The 16,512-nt window shown below is 38.6% G+C and overlaps 1 protein-coding gene across 1 annotated transcript in view; it reads left to right on the top strand.

The window, feature by feature from the left end:
- The window catches only part of LOC6561727, a 147,668-nt gene that overhangs the window by 114,258 nt on the left and 16,898 nt on the right, over nt 1-16,512 (top strand). Inside the window, exons 9-12 of the mRNA XM_032736395.2 lie at nt 5,085-5,190; nt 9,647-10,345; nt 11,297-11,413; nt 15,943-16,397. Of these exons, the coding sequence (XP_032592286.1) occupies nt 5,085-5,190; nt 9,647-10,345; nt 11,297-11,413; nt 15,943-16,397 (1,377 nt within the window). The remainder of the gene's footprint in view (nt 1-5,084; nt 5,191-9,646; nt 10,346-11,296; nt 11,414-15,942; nt 16,398-16,512) is intronic.

Raw genomic sequence — 16,512 nt, forward strand, 5'->3', positions numbered from 1 at the left:
TTTCCTATGTGAACTAAAACTACATAAATACATATGTATTTATTGCGATATTCTCGATGTCATTGGACAAGCCTGTCACGTGCCATTTCATTAGTGTCAAATTTGAATAAAATTCACTAACACCTAGATCCTTCCGCAGACAAAAAGTGCCTTTACCCCGCCTGTCCCTCCAATACGCATTTCAATAAACTGGCAGAGTCGGAAAGGCAGCTGTTTGTCAGCACAAAAAAGGAAATGCTGCCGCAGGTTTGACCTAAACAAAAAAGGGAAATTCCGACAAGATAACAATAACAAAATATATACATGTATATATGTACATATATGTGTATATATAAATAGATACATAAACATATACGTATAAACGTATATATATAAACGTATATATATATATATATATGTATGTATATACACGCAGTATGACAGCAATATGCCACGGGGCACATAATATGAGAATTTGTTCATAAATGGGAGGCCAAGTGAGGGACGGTCTGGCAAAAATTTGTGGGGCGTTCTTTTGTTTGGGAAGACTCGACACCGTCTGTCATTTTACAGAGCTGCATAGGTTTAACATACAGCTGTTAAGTCAATGTAGTTGGACAGCAGCATGTTAAAGCTGCTGCGCCTCTGTAAAAAGCCAATCAAGCCTTTGGCCATGGATTCCGCTCAGTTTGTCTTTGCTTTGGCTTTTGCAATTTAGTTGTTGAGACACGTTTTCTCGTTACGATTGTAATGAAATTCGTTACAACTTGAAGTGAATTGTACTCTGCCCAAATCTAAGTCTAGGAGAGTAGAAAAAAAGAAGAAGAAAAAATGGCAGCGTCGGCTTCGCAGTCACGCAGCATGGCAACCAACTGGAACCGAAGCTGAAAACGCGTCGCGTACTTTGTCATCGTTTTATTTTTATGTGTAGTTGGGTTTAATAAAGTTTTTATATGGCTTGGACACAGAGGACAAACAGGCCTATGCTTTGTATATTTGATTCGCTCTTAAATTGTCGAGGGGACATCGTATCGTATTTCTAATCAAGTTACGATTATGGGCTCCTGCAGCTTAAATGCATTGCTACGACAGCAGTGCCCCCATATATATATATGTATTTATATATGTATTTATTCATATTTACGAGCGTTGCATAAAATGTTCAGCTCGAAAGTAAGTTCACAATTTCAATTTCCCACGATACTTTGAGTATTCGGCGAAAAATAGAAAGAAAGAAACATACGGATACTTTGAGTATTCGGCGAAAAATAGAAAGAAAGAAACATACGGGCAGAGTAAACACCTATAGGCCAATTTTATGAACTCATAAAAGCTTTGCGTTGGATTTGTATGTGGAAGCCCAAAGGCTTTTGCGGTGTTGGTCATATAAAAATCTAATCCCTGACGTTGCTCTCTGCTCCTTGCTCCTTGCTCTTTGCTTCCGTTGATCTATGTGACAACAGGAGAAACGAGTCCGAAGATAGCTCTGAGCTATTGTCGGCTGTTGCTCTGTTTGATTTTTATGGGACTGCTTGAACATATGTTTGCTATTTATGCATATTTACTCGTGTACATGGCCAAGAAGCTGATATTTCAAGTATGTTGTTCTTTTCGGGAAATGTGTTGTATGTTGTATGTTTGTGTTTGTGTTTGTGTTTGTGCGGCTTGTTTTATTATATCTCACATTTTTCAATCAAAGTCGAACGAAAACGTTGAGCAATGCTGGAAATCATATGAAAACCAATAAAATCAACACAACAACTAAATATACGAGTAAGCGTTAAATTTTTACTGTCTGGCAACACCGAATGACAGCTCTGTGTTTAAATTTATGACTCTCAAGAGTAACACAACAGTATTGTAAATTATACTTTTGTTCTTCTGTTAATTATATTTTGCGCTCAAAAAAAAAAAACACAGCAAGAAAAAAAAAGCGATAGATAGGAAGATTTGCAGCAATGCACAATGATGTCTGACTCATTTTCGTTTACGACAACTCGATTGGCATTCACTTTTTGGAATTTGTGATGATTCAGTCAACTTTATGGTTAAAGCCATTTTATGGATCGTTTCGTTCAGAGTCCAAGAATCACAGCAGCTTTCAATGAAGGCAATGCTACTTATATAAGAATCAAAGCAGCCTGCCAACAACGACACATGTGGCTGAAACTGGACGTGCACACATTGCGCCACACACTTGCAACCTTATGCACCCTTTTGTGCACACATGCCACTGCAGTTATCGTTGCATCTGCCTCTTCCATACGAGCTACAAGATTACAAACACAGTCGAGCACCACAGTAAGAACCCTGCAAATGGTGATATTACTAGAGAAGGGTCTGTGTCTTTCAATTTTTGCAACACAAGTCTGATGCGAGCAAACGATTTATTCAATTAGTGAAAGCCAAAATAAATATTAGCATTTATCGACTGTTGATACGGCAAACTAAATGAAAAAACAAAGCATTGATATTACTCAGTTTTTCTTCTTATCAATATATAACAGATCATTACCATCACATTATTAGAACTGTGTTTTAAATGTAATCCTCCTATTGTAGTCACAAAGCATACATATTTAATCGATTTCCAACTGCTGACGTGCTCCGTTTCACGCGCTCATCTCTAATGGTGTGGATGGATTCTGTTAACTGTTTTTGCTGCTGTGGTTGTTCACTTTATCTTTGTGCTGCTGCCCCATATGCGTATGTGTGGTTTGTGTGTGTGTGTGTGTGTGTGTGTGTGTATTTGCTTAGCAGTTTAGTATGTAATTGTATTAGACGAGGAGTAACCAGCACTGAGGCAGCTTCCTGTGCATCATAGCCATTGTTGTGTTCTTGTTGTTTGGATGTTTGTTGCTTGGATGGTTGTTGTTTTGGATGCTGGTGTTGCTGCTATTGCTCATTTGGCGTAAACGAGCAATGAGTTTTGCTGTTTTTGTGGTTGCTGCCAGTGCTGCCAGTACTGCATTTAAGCGTTACGCACTTCCTGCCCAGAATGTTATTACTTCCGTTGCCATTTAATTGATTTTGAAGGTGCGTAGCTGGAACAGTGGCTGTATGCTGGTGAAATCTTGCGCCGTTTGGCCATTAGCAAATTGTGGACTAAGTGCTCTATATGCTTGGCAACAGCACACCTGCCCACCTGCACGTCACCCCCCTTTTAGCTATTGCAAGCGCAGTTTTGGCCACTGCAGCTGGGCGAATTGCTTGACGCACTCAGTTGAGGCCCGGCTGTGGTTTACGGTTATCCATGCGCAAAAGTTATTAGTGAAATGCACTCACTAAGCTAGCGTTCGAGCTGACAGGATGCGCCAGGTCCTCATCCTGGGGAGAACTCTGCACCCATTCCCCAAAACTATTTGCTTGCCAGCAAAAGCCCCAAAACAGCACTTAAGTTCTTACGAACTGCAAGTGTTTGGTTTTGCTACCAGTTTCACATTTGGCTTTCAGATAGGCTTGGTGTTCACTTTATCCCTACCATCTGACAGCAGGCTGGCTAAGTAACCGGTTCGACCAAACTGCGTTCAAGTAACCACCAAAATGTTCAGACAGTGTACAGGCTCGCTTAATAGGCTGTGAATATTTGCCTTATATGCCCTATTTTTAAACTTATCAAATGCCAATGGGAGCCTCTATTACTTAATTACTACCAGGCAAACTAGTTTTTTTTTTAATTGCTTGCAATTTCGGGATGCATAAATTGATGAATGAGGCTATGAATTGAAAACATATATTTTGTACAAGCAAACATTTGCTATTCGCTTTTATACTTTCCAAATTCATTTCTGCAATCAAAATTGTATCAAATATCCGAACCTACACAAATATATACATATATATATAATCAACTCCAAACTACAATTTAAATTATGGCTGAAAAAGATTATTGGATTACATGATTAAAAAAATTTCAATTCATTAGTTATGATGAAATAGTCTTCACAACAGTGTTATTTATTGCACACGAGCTACAAAATGTGTCATAAAAACCAATGATGCAGTAAATCAGGCGACAGTTGTGACTGACAAGCACAAATTGACATAAATACATTAAAATCGGAAATAATATCAAAATAGTACATTTAATTGTCAAACTACTGAATGCATTAAGAGGTGACATTTTGTTGATTCAAAGACTATTAAATAATGTAATGTTATATAAGCTTTGGTAACATCAAATTCGTGGTCAGATTTCTGATATTTCATGATACTTTTTAAGCAGCAATTTTTTTATTAACATCCCGCAGCTCCAATCCATTACACACTTAAATCTATTACAATTTAATTAAAAATCAAATTCTCTAAGTGAATTGTTTATTTTACTTAATTTTCCCTTTTATGATTAACTTTAGTGCTTAATAAATACCTTTGATATCAAGTACAAAAATCAACTAGAACTTTAGGTAAATTAGGAATGAAATGTCATCATTTTTATTACTAACAGATTCCATACAAGTTGCCATCCATTGGTATGTCGATTTACTTAAATTTAATTTCTGTTGTAATTCAATCAATAATCAATATCTCAATTGTGTGTCTCGATAACTACTAATTAGTGCTATCTTATCTAATTAAGCGCCATTTGAAATTGAGAGCACTACTCAATGCTAAAAAAGAACATGTAAATATTTTAATTATGTCTGGTCTGAAAGCAGCTAAACAGAGTGAGCAGCCAACGAGTGTTTTGACCCAGTTATTCATAAAGCCAAATCCTCTTCTAGATATTTCAACAACATTTTGAATAATATTTGAGAGTGAGGCATGCTGCCTGCTAATTGACTTCGAACCGCAGTATCCGCGATTGTTTTCACATTTGCAATGATTTTTCACACATACACAATCACACAGACAACTACACGCCGACTGGGTTCATTTTCAGCCCCGGAGTGATAAGTGAGCTGCTGTTAGTAGGTCAATTAGCGGGGGAGCTGCATACGCTCCAATTCATTTGCTGATGGATGTGGCTGTATTGGGTGTGAAAATGAATGCAATGACTGAACCAAGTGCAAAACCGAAAGTTGCCGGATAACAAACTGGCTGATCGTTCGATTGCGATAAAAATATGCAAAATACTGAAACGCACCTTTCTGTGCTCTTTGCAGAGAAATCTGGACGACTGTGCTGCCACCGGAAACAAAAGATGTCTACACGGCCATTTTGGGCGTAACCAAAGCGAGTCGCATTGATGAGGGTGTCTACAGTTGTAAGGTAAATGAAAATAAACGACAAGTACATTATATAATATTGAGTTATATATGCACAGTATCCATACCTGTGTTTGTGTGATTTGATTTATATGTATGTGAAGCTGTAGCTAACCCTGCTAATCGAATTACCCAATTATTTATAACTTACTCCGAGACCCAAGAAGAAACTTCAGCTGAATGTCAATAGCAAACCATATCCCACGTCAAAGTAATAAACATGTTGTTCATACTTTGTACTATGAAGGTTCTACGGCTTCCTGCTGCTGTGTTGTTGCTGTTGTATTACATGCCAATATTCTTTACAAGCCATTTGCGTAATTTATTATTTGCGGCTTGCCGCAGCATTTTACGTTTAATGGGCTGGAACAGTTTAAAGACTTAGTAAGTGCTGCTAAACCCGAAAATACCCGGATATTTACTAAGCTGCATTTGTGCCGCATATCCGAAAAATACTCAACAGTTCAACAATTGTTTCTAACGCATAGATTACAATTTAATTGAATGCATTTTAAATTGCCGGAATCCTCAAAAGCACGCATAAGTCAAAATAAACCACATTCAAAATGATTTCTTCCTTATTTCTGTGTTATTGTATTCTTTTTGTGCTCTCACATTATGCATTTTTCAATTCCGCTAATTAAAAGCGACGTTTCAACTCAAAGGAAGAACTGGGCAACGAACAAAAAGAAAAGAAAGTTTAGAATTAATTCCGTGCCATTTTAGAAAGGATTTATTTTAATGGTTTGTGTTCCACCTCCCCAGATGCCTGAGAGACCGAGTTTTTGTTGATATGGCAGCTTAACGCATAGCAATTAAATTTATTAGTCAGCCAAAAGTCTCAATTCAATACCACAAGCTGGCAGGCAATAAAATGTGAATTAACAACAATACGAAATGGAAAAGATTAACCAACATTTTACCAAGGCAATTAAGTCGGTATTTTAATTGGACTTACGAATGCCATTCCTGTCATGGCACACACTTAACTGAAGTAGTCTCTGTTATCAGACTTAGTCTACCAATTGTTTATATATGCTCAAAATATCAAAAGTCTCAGACGATGAAAAGACATTTTGCTAATTCAAATGCACAAAAACAAAACAAACCGAATAAGCAGATATTAAAAACATAAAGAAACAAAAGTGAACTCACAGCTTTGGCGAATAGTAGATTAAATATCATTGCATTAATTAAACAATATGCAATAGTCGTATCCTAATGAGTATGTTAAATTAATATTCTTTAGTTCGTTCGAAGAATATTAAAAGTCATAGTTTGTTAGTTCAATACGAGACTTCATTTCTATAATATAAATAAGATGGAAATAATACAATTGATGTCAAATAAGACAATTAAGAAATGCTTTTATTGGTTTGGTCTGTGACAATATCAGGTCTGTTCATGTCGTGGCCTTTAAGCTGCAATATTTATCCCAGGTTGCAAATAGCTTAAGCTGCAATTTCAGCTCGTTGCCATACATTTTCTTAGCTTAAGACCGCAAAGAGCAGCAGCTGTTGCTCTTCGTCGAGTCGCACGCCGAGCTAACGAGCGAACATTTCCTTAAAGCCCGGTGCCAATTGTATTTAATGCCTTGTCCGAGCACCCCAAGGGGATTCGCTCAGGGTATTCTATGGGGCTGCCTGGCTCCACCCCAACACTTTTTAGCTTGACTGCTGCTTTGTGCCTTTGGAACGCCTTGTGACTCTCACTTATTACTGTCGCTGTGTGGTCCACATAATGATGCCGTCAGATCAAAGCTAAGTGCTGGCATTGGTGCTGTGTTGGACTCGCAGTTTGGTTTGGGGCTGGGTGTAAAACGCCCTTCTTTCAACGGTTTTTTAGCAGCTTGAAGAATTTTCCCCCTAGAAACGTACTGTTTTCGCTTTTTTTTTGTTTCCTCTGTGGATTTGTGTAATGCACAATCCCCAATAGTTGATTGTTGGCGTCTTGTGGCTGATGTTGACTTAAAACTGAAAAGAATAAATCCTTTACACTAACAGTCGCCTCAAGGTTGGCGTGTTGTACGCCACGTCAATAATTTGTGGCAAGGCCTGTCGATTTGGCATTGGGGACTTCATATTCATGTCATTGACTCACGTACACACACACACACATGCCAAAATGCCCATGGGGCTATAAGCGAAATGATTACTTATTTATTGATACTAAGTCGCAATTAGTTCATTAGCTCCAGGGAGTTGGCTTGTTGAGACTGCCTGCATTTGTCCGAAACTTAAAGCACAATATAAAAATATGTTTTGCTCAGATTACTTGTGTATAAACTGTTTTGAACACTGATTTGTAAAAATCACTGATTTGAACAAAATTTAAAAAGGATATATACACAAAATACTAAGAATAAGTAACTAAATTAGAATGTGAAAAGTGGCCATATAAAGAAAATGTACTTTTATCTGCTCGAAAGTTGCAGTTGCAGATGTGAAACAGGCTGCAGTGGAGATGTTGGTAAACCGAAAAATTGTGAAAAGAAACATTTAATTTCGACCATGCACTTTTCAGTTCGTAAAGAGACTTTTATCTAGCCGACTATAAAACACAGCTATTTTCAACAGTCAGCGTCATTAACATTGCAAATTTTTGTGGCATGAGTGTTGCTCTTCAACCATTTTGTAGAGCAGCAGCACAACTTTTATTGACAAGATAGAAATTGAGTCGGAGACTAGAATGACTAGAATGATTTTGGCTAGAGGAATGGGAGGGGGTGTTCTATAAGAGACCAAATGACATTAACCATACTCGTACAATGTGCTGTTTAACGACTTCGCCTGTTAATGAGTCGCAACTTTGAGCTTGGGTCGTGGGACCGTAAAATCACATTTGGCAATAAAAATGCTTTGCTGTGTGACTAGAATGAGATGTTCGGTAAATGAATTAATTGCCAATTGGATTTTGTGGCTGGCAAGGATTTGTTGACGTGGCACAGTCATAAAACAAAGACAACGCATTTGTCATCGCCTATCGCCACAAATTTAAAACCCAACTCAAAGCCTGAAAACTGCAAATGCTATAAAAATTGCAAAATCTTTGATTTTGATTATGCCAAAAGTTTCCGTCTATCAAATGTTTCCGGCTCAATTGCAACAAAGTTCTACTCAGCAGCAGACATGCCAAACACACACATCCACACAAGGATGGCAGCTTCAATGCTTGCCACATGCCTCATGCTGCGATTGAAGACCCCGAGGTGTGATCATGGCGTCGCTGCTCGTTAGTTTGTCTGCTTTTTATAAATTTTAAACGGAAGTTCACCGCCCGACTGACTGACTGCCATTGCACAACAACATCATCATCATTATAATAATCATTATTATGAACATTATCTTAATTCCCGTCGTTGTCCTCAGGGTTGAATTTCTCTGCTTTATTCTCAATGCGCTCGCAAGGCATTCCCATGGAGCGAGTATTTGCAAACAACAAAGTTTCGCTGTGCACTACATGACTAGTTGCACAACATATTCGTGCCACATGAAGCTGCAGCTTTAAGTAGCCACAGCAACGTGTAATCCCCAGTTCAAAGCGCCTTAAAGGCTTTGATTCCACTTTGCACACAAACACGTCCAGCGCCCTCTGCCAGAGTCATATCCAATCAGTAGTTGGAACAGCCTAGCACAGAAGAGGACAGAAATAGCGAAAGACAGAGTGAGAGATAGATAGAGAGAGAGAGAGAGAGAGAGAGAGAGAGAGAAACGTCTATTACATTCGAGTAAATGCTTCAAGCAGCTGCTGGCAACAATTGTTGACACATGGGCTTCTCACTGTCAACCAACCAACTGACTTTATGTCTGCCTATCTCTCTATCTGGTTGTCTGTCTGTCAGTATGTTTTTGACTGTATGTACAAACAGTTCTGTTGTTATATCCACTACTCACTAAATAATAGTAATCAGGGTATAATGAAATTGTTGCTTTCCCCTAGCTCAAACTGAATATATTTCAGTTTTTTAATGATGTGTAAAATGCCTTTGAGTTTTGAATCTAACATAGAACATATATTAATAATTAGTTAGGAAATATTATTTTTGGTCGACCACTTTAAGAATTATTAATGATATTCAGAAAAAATAAAAAGATGTCAATTTTATAACAGAAAAATAGTGCTTCAATATGAATTTCTTAATATCCGCAGAGAATTTTTGGGAACCACAATTCCTAAATATATACTAGCTTATTTGTATTATAAATAGTGTATATATGTTAAGGCAAAATAAAAGTGAGTATCTTCGGGTCGAGCACTCGTACTTCTTGTTGCTGGCGATTATCAGTCGTAGTGGGTTATCGAGGTACGTCTGAGCTGAAAGCAGTCTGCGGTTGTTGTTATTGTTGTTGTTGCTGTTAGTCATGACCTGCGCTGTCATGTCAGTTGGCATGGCCTGGCCTAACTCAGTAAAGCCAAACAAATACCACCTGACAAGGCAATCCTCTGCTCTCTGTTTGCAGGTCACCGATTGGGGCGTGGAGCAGTGTCGCTCCCTGCACATCCACATCAAATCGCCACCACGTTTACGCGTGGATCCGGCGAGCGTGACGCTGCAACGCGGGGATTCTCTGCGAGTGCGGTGTCTCTCGCCGGGCAACGATGATATCAAGCGATATGCCCAGCTGGGCTATAGTTGGACGCGGAATGGGGTGCTCTTTCAGTCGGATGCAGCGACAGCCATGTGGGAGGATCTCTATCCAGATGGCAGCATTCTAAAGATCAACAACATTCAAAAGTCTGCAGAGTATGCCTGCCTCGTGTCCAACAGTGTGCGTCCCGTCTCCAAGAGTGTCTACATCAATGTCATCGAACGCAACGCCATCCACGTTTGCACATCCGAGTCCAGCTATGGCGTCCACTGGCCCACCAGTGCACCCGGCTCACCAATCATCACTGACTGCCCCCGTGGCTTTGAGGGTCACTCGCGACGCATCTGCGAGCAGCGGGATGCAGGCAACTCCAGCTGGCTGCTGCCCGACTTCTCGAGCTGTGTGCGCGATGAACTGTTGCTCATCTACAACAGATTCCGGGCACTCAGTGCAGGGTTTCAGCAGACCAACTCGTCGAATATACTAAAAGCTTGCTTTGAGTACACGCTCCAGCGACGCCATAGCTTTCTGCCGGGCGAAGCGAGCTTCCTCATAGACATGCTGCACGAGGTGAGTTGTTCTTAACCATAATTATTATAATATTAAGAATGATTATTAATAATAATCTGAAAATTTATTTTAACTATACACTGATTTCCTATTTTCCCTATTTTGTATTTTCTTAAAAATGTATTTCCAAAATTCCAAAAAGTTTTAGTCAAGTTTAGCAAAATAAATGAATGAACTAAGGAAATATTATTTAAATAATCACATAAGCAAATAATAAATAATTGTCGCTCAGTTGTGGTATCCATAAAAAAACGGCAGGCTTAAATTATTTTCCACTTCAGATTCGCAAAGCTTTTGTAAGAAATATTTCTACAGCACTTATTTGATTTATCGTCAATATAGACCAAATTCAAAATATTGTAAGGAAACAAAAGTTTTTTACAGCTTCCTTATGCCCAGATTCAATTTAAACCGTTAGTTTCGCATCTTGGGGCACACCGCAAAGCTCTTGAACCCATTTAAGCCTCGACGCAGACGAGCGCAAACGGCCCAACGCCGTTACAAACTACCTGGTCCTGAAGATCCATCGTCGACTCCACTTGAGTAACAGGTCCAAAGAGTCTGCAAACAAGCTTTCCAAACTATTTTTACTCGCAAGCGAATGCAAAAAGTGGCGAGTGAAAAACTGAGCAACTGGCAAACTGAGCAAATGAGCGACTGAACAAGTGAACGCCTTGCAATTTTTCACACAATTTTCGGAGCCAACTATAGTCAAAGGAAACTTTCCTGGGCCGCATGGCAACAATTTTTCATTTTAATGCGCCCACAAATTTTCTCGGCTAACGAATGGCTGTGAAGACTTTTCTGGTGGCCGTATTTTTCTCTTACTTTCGCACTATTTTATTTTCTATTTATTTTTTTTTTTGTTTTTTGGTTGTTTTTTATCGTTTGGTTTGCAACGATTTGGAGGCACTTGTCTAATGCTGGAGTATTCCTTTGCCTATTTTGCAGCTCGACACCTATTTGCAACTGAAAGGCACACAATTGGAGCGTGAAATGGCTGCCGAGATAATACTGCGCATTCTAGATAAAGTCATGCAGAATGCGCAATCTTTGAACAGTCAACAGGTAAGCAGAACAGTCGAACAGCACAAAGGATAGCATGCCTATGTTTTTTTCTATTATGTACTCCTCTATATAAATATATATATATATATATATGTATATATATATATGTATGTACATGCAGGAGTATGCCCTCAAATTTGTGAGCTGCCACTTTGGCTGCATTCGCGCATAAATTATTCGAAAAGAGGCAGTCGTGCGTTCGGGTGCCATAATTTATAACCTACAGCCATATTCAATATTTGCCAGCCTGGTTTTGTGGCTGTTTCCAGATTTATTACACACACTCTTCACACACACATGCCAGTCTCTAAGTTGGACTGCATACGAAGTGTGGTTTTTTTTTCCGTGTTGATGGTTCTACTTTTATTTAGCTTGTAGTTGGGTTGTCATTGGGCCGGAGTTTACATTTGTCTGCAACCACACAGCTTCACAGTGAGTGTGCAGACGACTAAACCAGCCGCAGAATTGATGTTCATGTTTGCTGGTAATGAATACCTTCTGCAAAATCTATGTATTTGAGGTTTCTTTCCAATGGGCATGGGCTGAAAGGCCAATTTGTTCATTGGCCTGTTCCTCATTGGTAAATAGAGCATATTTGGCATTGAGTTAGTTAGCTGGATATGTGCATATATTAGTTACACATATTCGATCACGAAAAGAGTTTGTGGCTAAGCGCAAAATCAATAATATATTGAACTTTATCATATATAAATATAATAATAACGTAAATGAAAAACACTTTAAAAAAAACATCTCACATATTTACAGATGAGACGGCTTTAATGGTGAGCCAACATTCTTCACTCAGAACGTTGAGTTCGCTCTATATATTATTTACTTCACTAACAAAACAATGAGCCACATAACAGTCTGCTTAATTTGGCCCCCAAGTTGCTGCTAATTATCGGCCATCAAGTTGCGCACTTATGAGCAGGCTAATGAATTTGCTCGGTGGGCCACCTGACACCTGAGTGGACCGCAAAACAACCACCATAAAATAGGAAGTGCTTATGGCCAGCCACAGACAATGACGAAAGTTACCTATGAGCTTGTGCTGTAGGTTAAAAGTCTATGCTTTTATTCTGGTTCGTTTGGCCTGACCCTTTCCATCTCTCCCTCGGTCTGTAGTCCTTCGTCTCACACCCAACTTATTTAAGATTTTAAGTGGGTTGCAGAGTGAGGAATGAGGGACTATGGTTGCCAGAGGCTCATGTTTTATTCCTTGAGCACACTTTGCTTTCGCGAAGTGAGGCATTAAAGCAACAGCAGGAGCAGCCGAAAGCGGCTGCAACGAGTTGTATGCCACATGCATCACACTTAAATATTGGTATGCAAATTTATGTGAGTGTTGATTGCAGCTGTTGCTGTATGGCTTCATCATAAAAGCAAATCCTGCTGTAATAGTAACAACAGTCTCAATATCATGGACCTCAAGCGTGCCAGGAGTTGGCCTTACTGCACATTTATATCAGATATCGGCTCTTTTCCAGTATTACCCATTTTAATATTCATCGCTTGTTAACGAGGCAAGCGCGGAAATAAAGCAAATTTTTATTGAGCAGTTTGCGTAACACATACATAGTTGTCTTAAGAGACGTTGAGCCGATCAGGCGATGAGACGACGAGTTGTGAAAGTTTATAATATGCTGATATTAATTTTGTTTTCCCAGGAGTTTGGTTGAGTTATGGCATTTCAATATAATGCGTCATATGAGTCAGAGAGAGTTCGCCGAACACTTTTATGTTAAATTTTTATTAGCTGACGAAGCGATTTAAAAAAGAAAGAAAAACTTTCCATCATAATTGGGTCGATTAAACGCAGCATTCCAACTTCGCTCAACTTTCCAAATAGTTCGCATCGTTTTTATTTACTGAGCAGAAACTTTGAGGTATAAAGTAAGGTTTTAATGCACGAACTTTTAATTAGCAAAAGAGAAGAGAGAATCGATCAGAATATCGCTGGCAAGTGGTGGGAATCTTAATTCGATAATCACTTCATTTTTATTTCATACATTTTCCAAGACCATTTTTTTTTAATTAGTCAACTTCGTTATATGACAAATCAGAATATTATCTTAACTCTTGATTTTTCTTTAATTTTATTGTTGTATTGTATTCGATGAATGTTTAATCTTTGAGTTTTAAATCGGTAAATAGTTGCTCATTAATAGTGTTTAATGCAAATTTTATAATAAGACACAGAACAAATAATTTTCCTTTTTAATTGAATTTCACCAACATGCAATCAATAATAAAACAGACATGTACAATATAAAAATGCTTACATAATCTGTGCAAGTCATTCGCAGTCTGTGAAATAAATGAAAATTTATATATCATCTGCATCATGTTCAAATTAAATTATCTTGCATTTGACCTTTCAATGGCTTGTCGACAACACACAATATCAATGGCAGTATGCAGGAATATGATTGCAATTCATTTGCTTAAACCAATTTTCATTTATTGTTGTTGATTAACATTGATTTTGCCTTGCATTCATTTGCCGCTCTTGTGGATATTGCAATTGAAAAAGTTTTGGCATAAGAACTGCTCTGTTATCAACTGCATTTCAATATTAGAACGCAAAAGTTTATTAAGCAGCAGGCAACTTTCAATGCCCATTGCCTCATTATGGACCGGGCAATACAAATGGCAAATAAAGTTAAGTGACCTAGTTTCTAATACTTATTTACTCGAATTTCCAGGACCGGACTTAACAACTACAAACAAGGCATTATCCGATTAGCAAAAGCTAAAGCTTTCACTCTTTAACACATTTGTTTTGGATTTCCATGTGCCATATGTGTCCATTTTATATATGGTTTGTTTTTTGCTACTAATCCGCTCCTGTTTAATTCCACACATTGCGAAACTTGACCAAGAAACTTTGGCTGGGATGCCAAGACTGCAGATATGGGCTATTCAAAAATCAAATTTGTAAAGTTCACGACAAATCACTTAGCAAAGTGAAGTCAGTGAAATGAACGTGCTCTAAAGTCACAGACAAACTTTCAAGTCAGCAAAAAAGTTTCACACACACACACACACACACACGCACACTCTGACACATGTGCAGCATTTAAGGCCAAGCGGCCACGCCCACACTGTTGTACGCCCCAGTGATTTGCCGGTAAACTGTTAAACGTGGCCAGGTCGGAATTTGAAACTTTTTTGTGCAATTTTTTTTTTAGCATACTTTTCCGAGAGCTTTGTCTTTAATCGAAATCACAGAAATGCCACAATTTGCATAGACGCAGGGGCATGACATATGTACGTATCACATCATGCTTGACTGATGTTGCTGCTTTCTGTATTTTTTTTTGCTTTTTTTTTGCATTTTCATTTTTTATGCCTACAAAGTTGAAACAGAAAACTTTTCCAATTGAAATTGTTTTTGCTCTCGATTGCAAATGTACAAGGATACTTATTTATGCTTATGTCCTGCCGCAATTCTGCTTGTCGGCACATTGTAATTTTTGATTTGCACAGGAAATGGCGTCATGACAGCACAAAATATTATCAAAAAAATAAAATATATAAATTTATATATATATATATATATATATCAGTATATAAACGCAAACACAAATCAAAAAAAAAATGCATTGTAATGGAGTTTACATTACAAGTTTGCTCGAATTGAATGGTTCGTTGCCCGGTTGGCTGCTGCTTAAGCTTATTGGGTCAGCTTATGACCCCACTCACAATGCACCCCCCCCCCTCCCTCTCCTGATTCCCCTTTCCTTACTGCCCCATTGAACCGCAGTCGACAACAGTTTTATGTAGGTTCATTGACTTGTTCCATATTGTTCTTGTTTATGTTGTTATTGTTGCCAAAACGAACACATGGCCGAATGAGTTTGGCCAACTCTTCTTATTTATTTTTGCATCGATTTGTGCGCAATATGCTGACTTATACGCAATTGTTGGCACCATGACTCGTGAAAGGAAAAAATTCAACTAATGAATAATTCTTTAATTTTGTATACACAATTTTTAGTTACCTCTATCCCAAAAACACAGATGCTTTTTTAAATCTATTATAGAAAGGTCGCAGTCTCATAGACAGAAGTAATTCATAGTGACCGGATGCTTTAAGTTTTCAACATTTTTATATGCTGTACACAATTTATAAATACCTTTTGGGATTCAGACCCATTCAAAGTGAAATCATAACAAAGAAGCTGCCCTTCAAAAGACTCAGCCTTCAAAAGTATACAGTTGACATTGGCAGCTTTTAGTCAAGTACATTATATAAATGTCATGTCATCTCAATGCTAATAAATTGTTAACTGTGCGAAGAAGCCAAATTTGTTGAAACTTAATATGTCTTAATATGCTCAAAAGGTAACAATGAATCACAATTGCGACAAAAGCAAACAACAATGGCCCTGGAAAGTGTTGCCTGGGCAACTGACTTGTTGACGGTCATGGCCTGACCTTCCGCCTCTACAACTTCAAAGCTGACATTTAATTTACATTTGAATGCTTAAAATTTAATGTGACAAAATTTTTGATTTTTACAGCAAATTAAAAAGTTGCAGCTTTTAACGCAATCTGCGGCGCTGAACCGCGAGACAATTGCGGCTTCGCAATTGGCCACATCGACAGGCAGCAGCAGTGGCAGCCAAGCGACATCCTCGGCAGCGGCTGCTGACAGTTCGACAACTTTGACCACACAGGACAGAAGCAGCAGCAGCAGCAGAGGCAGTAACGGCGGCAGCAGTGGCAGAGGTAATGGAAATGGAAATGAAAATAGCGAGGCAGGCATCGCTATCGGCGGCGCTGCAGGTAAATTGCAGGCCAATCGAGTCAGTGGCATGACCATTGGAGACGCTGGCGGTGGTGCAGGGACGGGTGGTGCTGGTGCCGCAAGTATTTTGACAGTCGATGAGGACACATTGTCGCTGGATCGCCTCAATTCACTGCGCATTTATATGACCTCAGTGAAAACTTTGCCCTTCAATTTACGCATTTATGGGTGAGTTGATAACCGAGTCGGATCAAGTTGCTATTCAATTTGTTCATTTTGCATTCATCATATCCAACTTTTAAATAATTATATTCCTTAATTTTTTCTAAATCGGTTTTATTTT

The sequence above is a fragment of the Drosophila grimshawi genome, unplaced genomic scaffold, assembly GCF_018153295.1.
Source record: "Drosophila grimshawi isolate 15287-2541.00 unplaced genomic scaffold, ASM1815329v1 contig_1377, whole genome shotgun sequence".
Taxonomy (NCBI): domain Eukaryota; kingdom Metazoa; phylum Arthropoda; class Insecta; order Diptera; family Drosophilidae; genus Drosophila; species Drosophila grimshawi.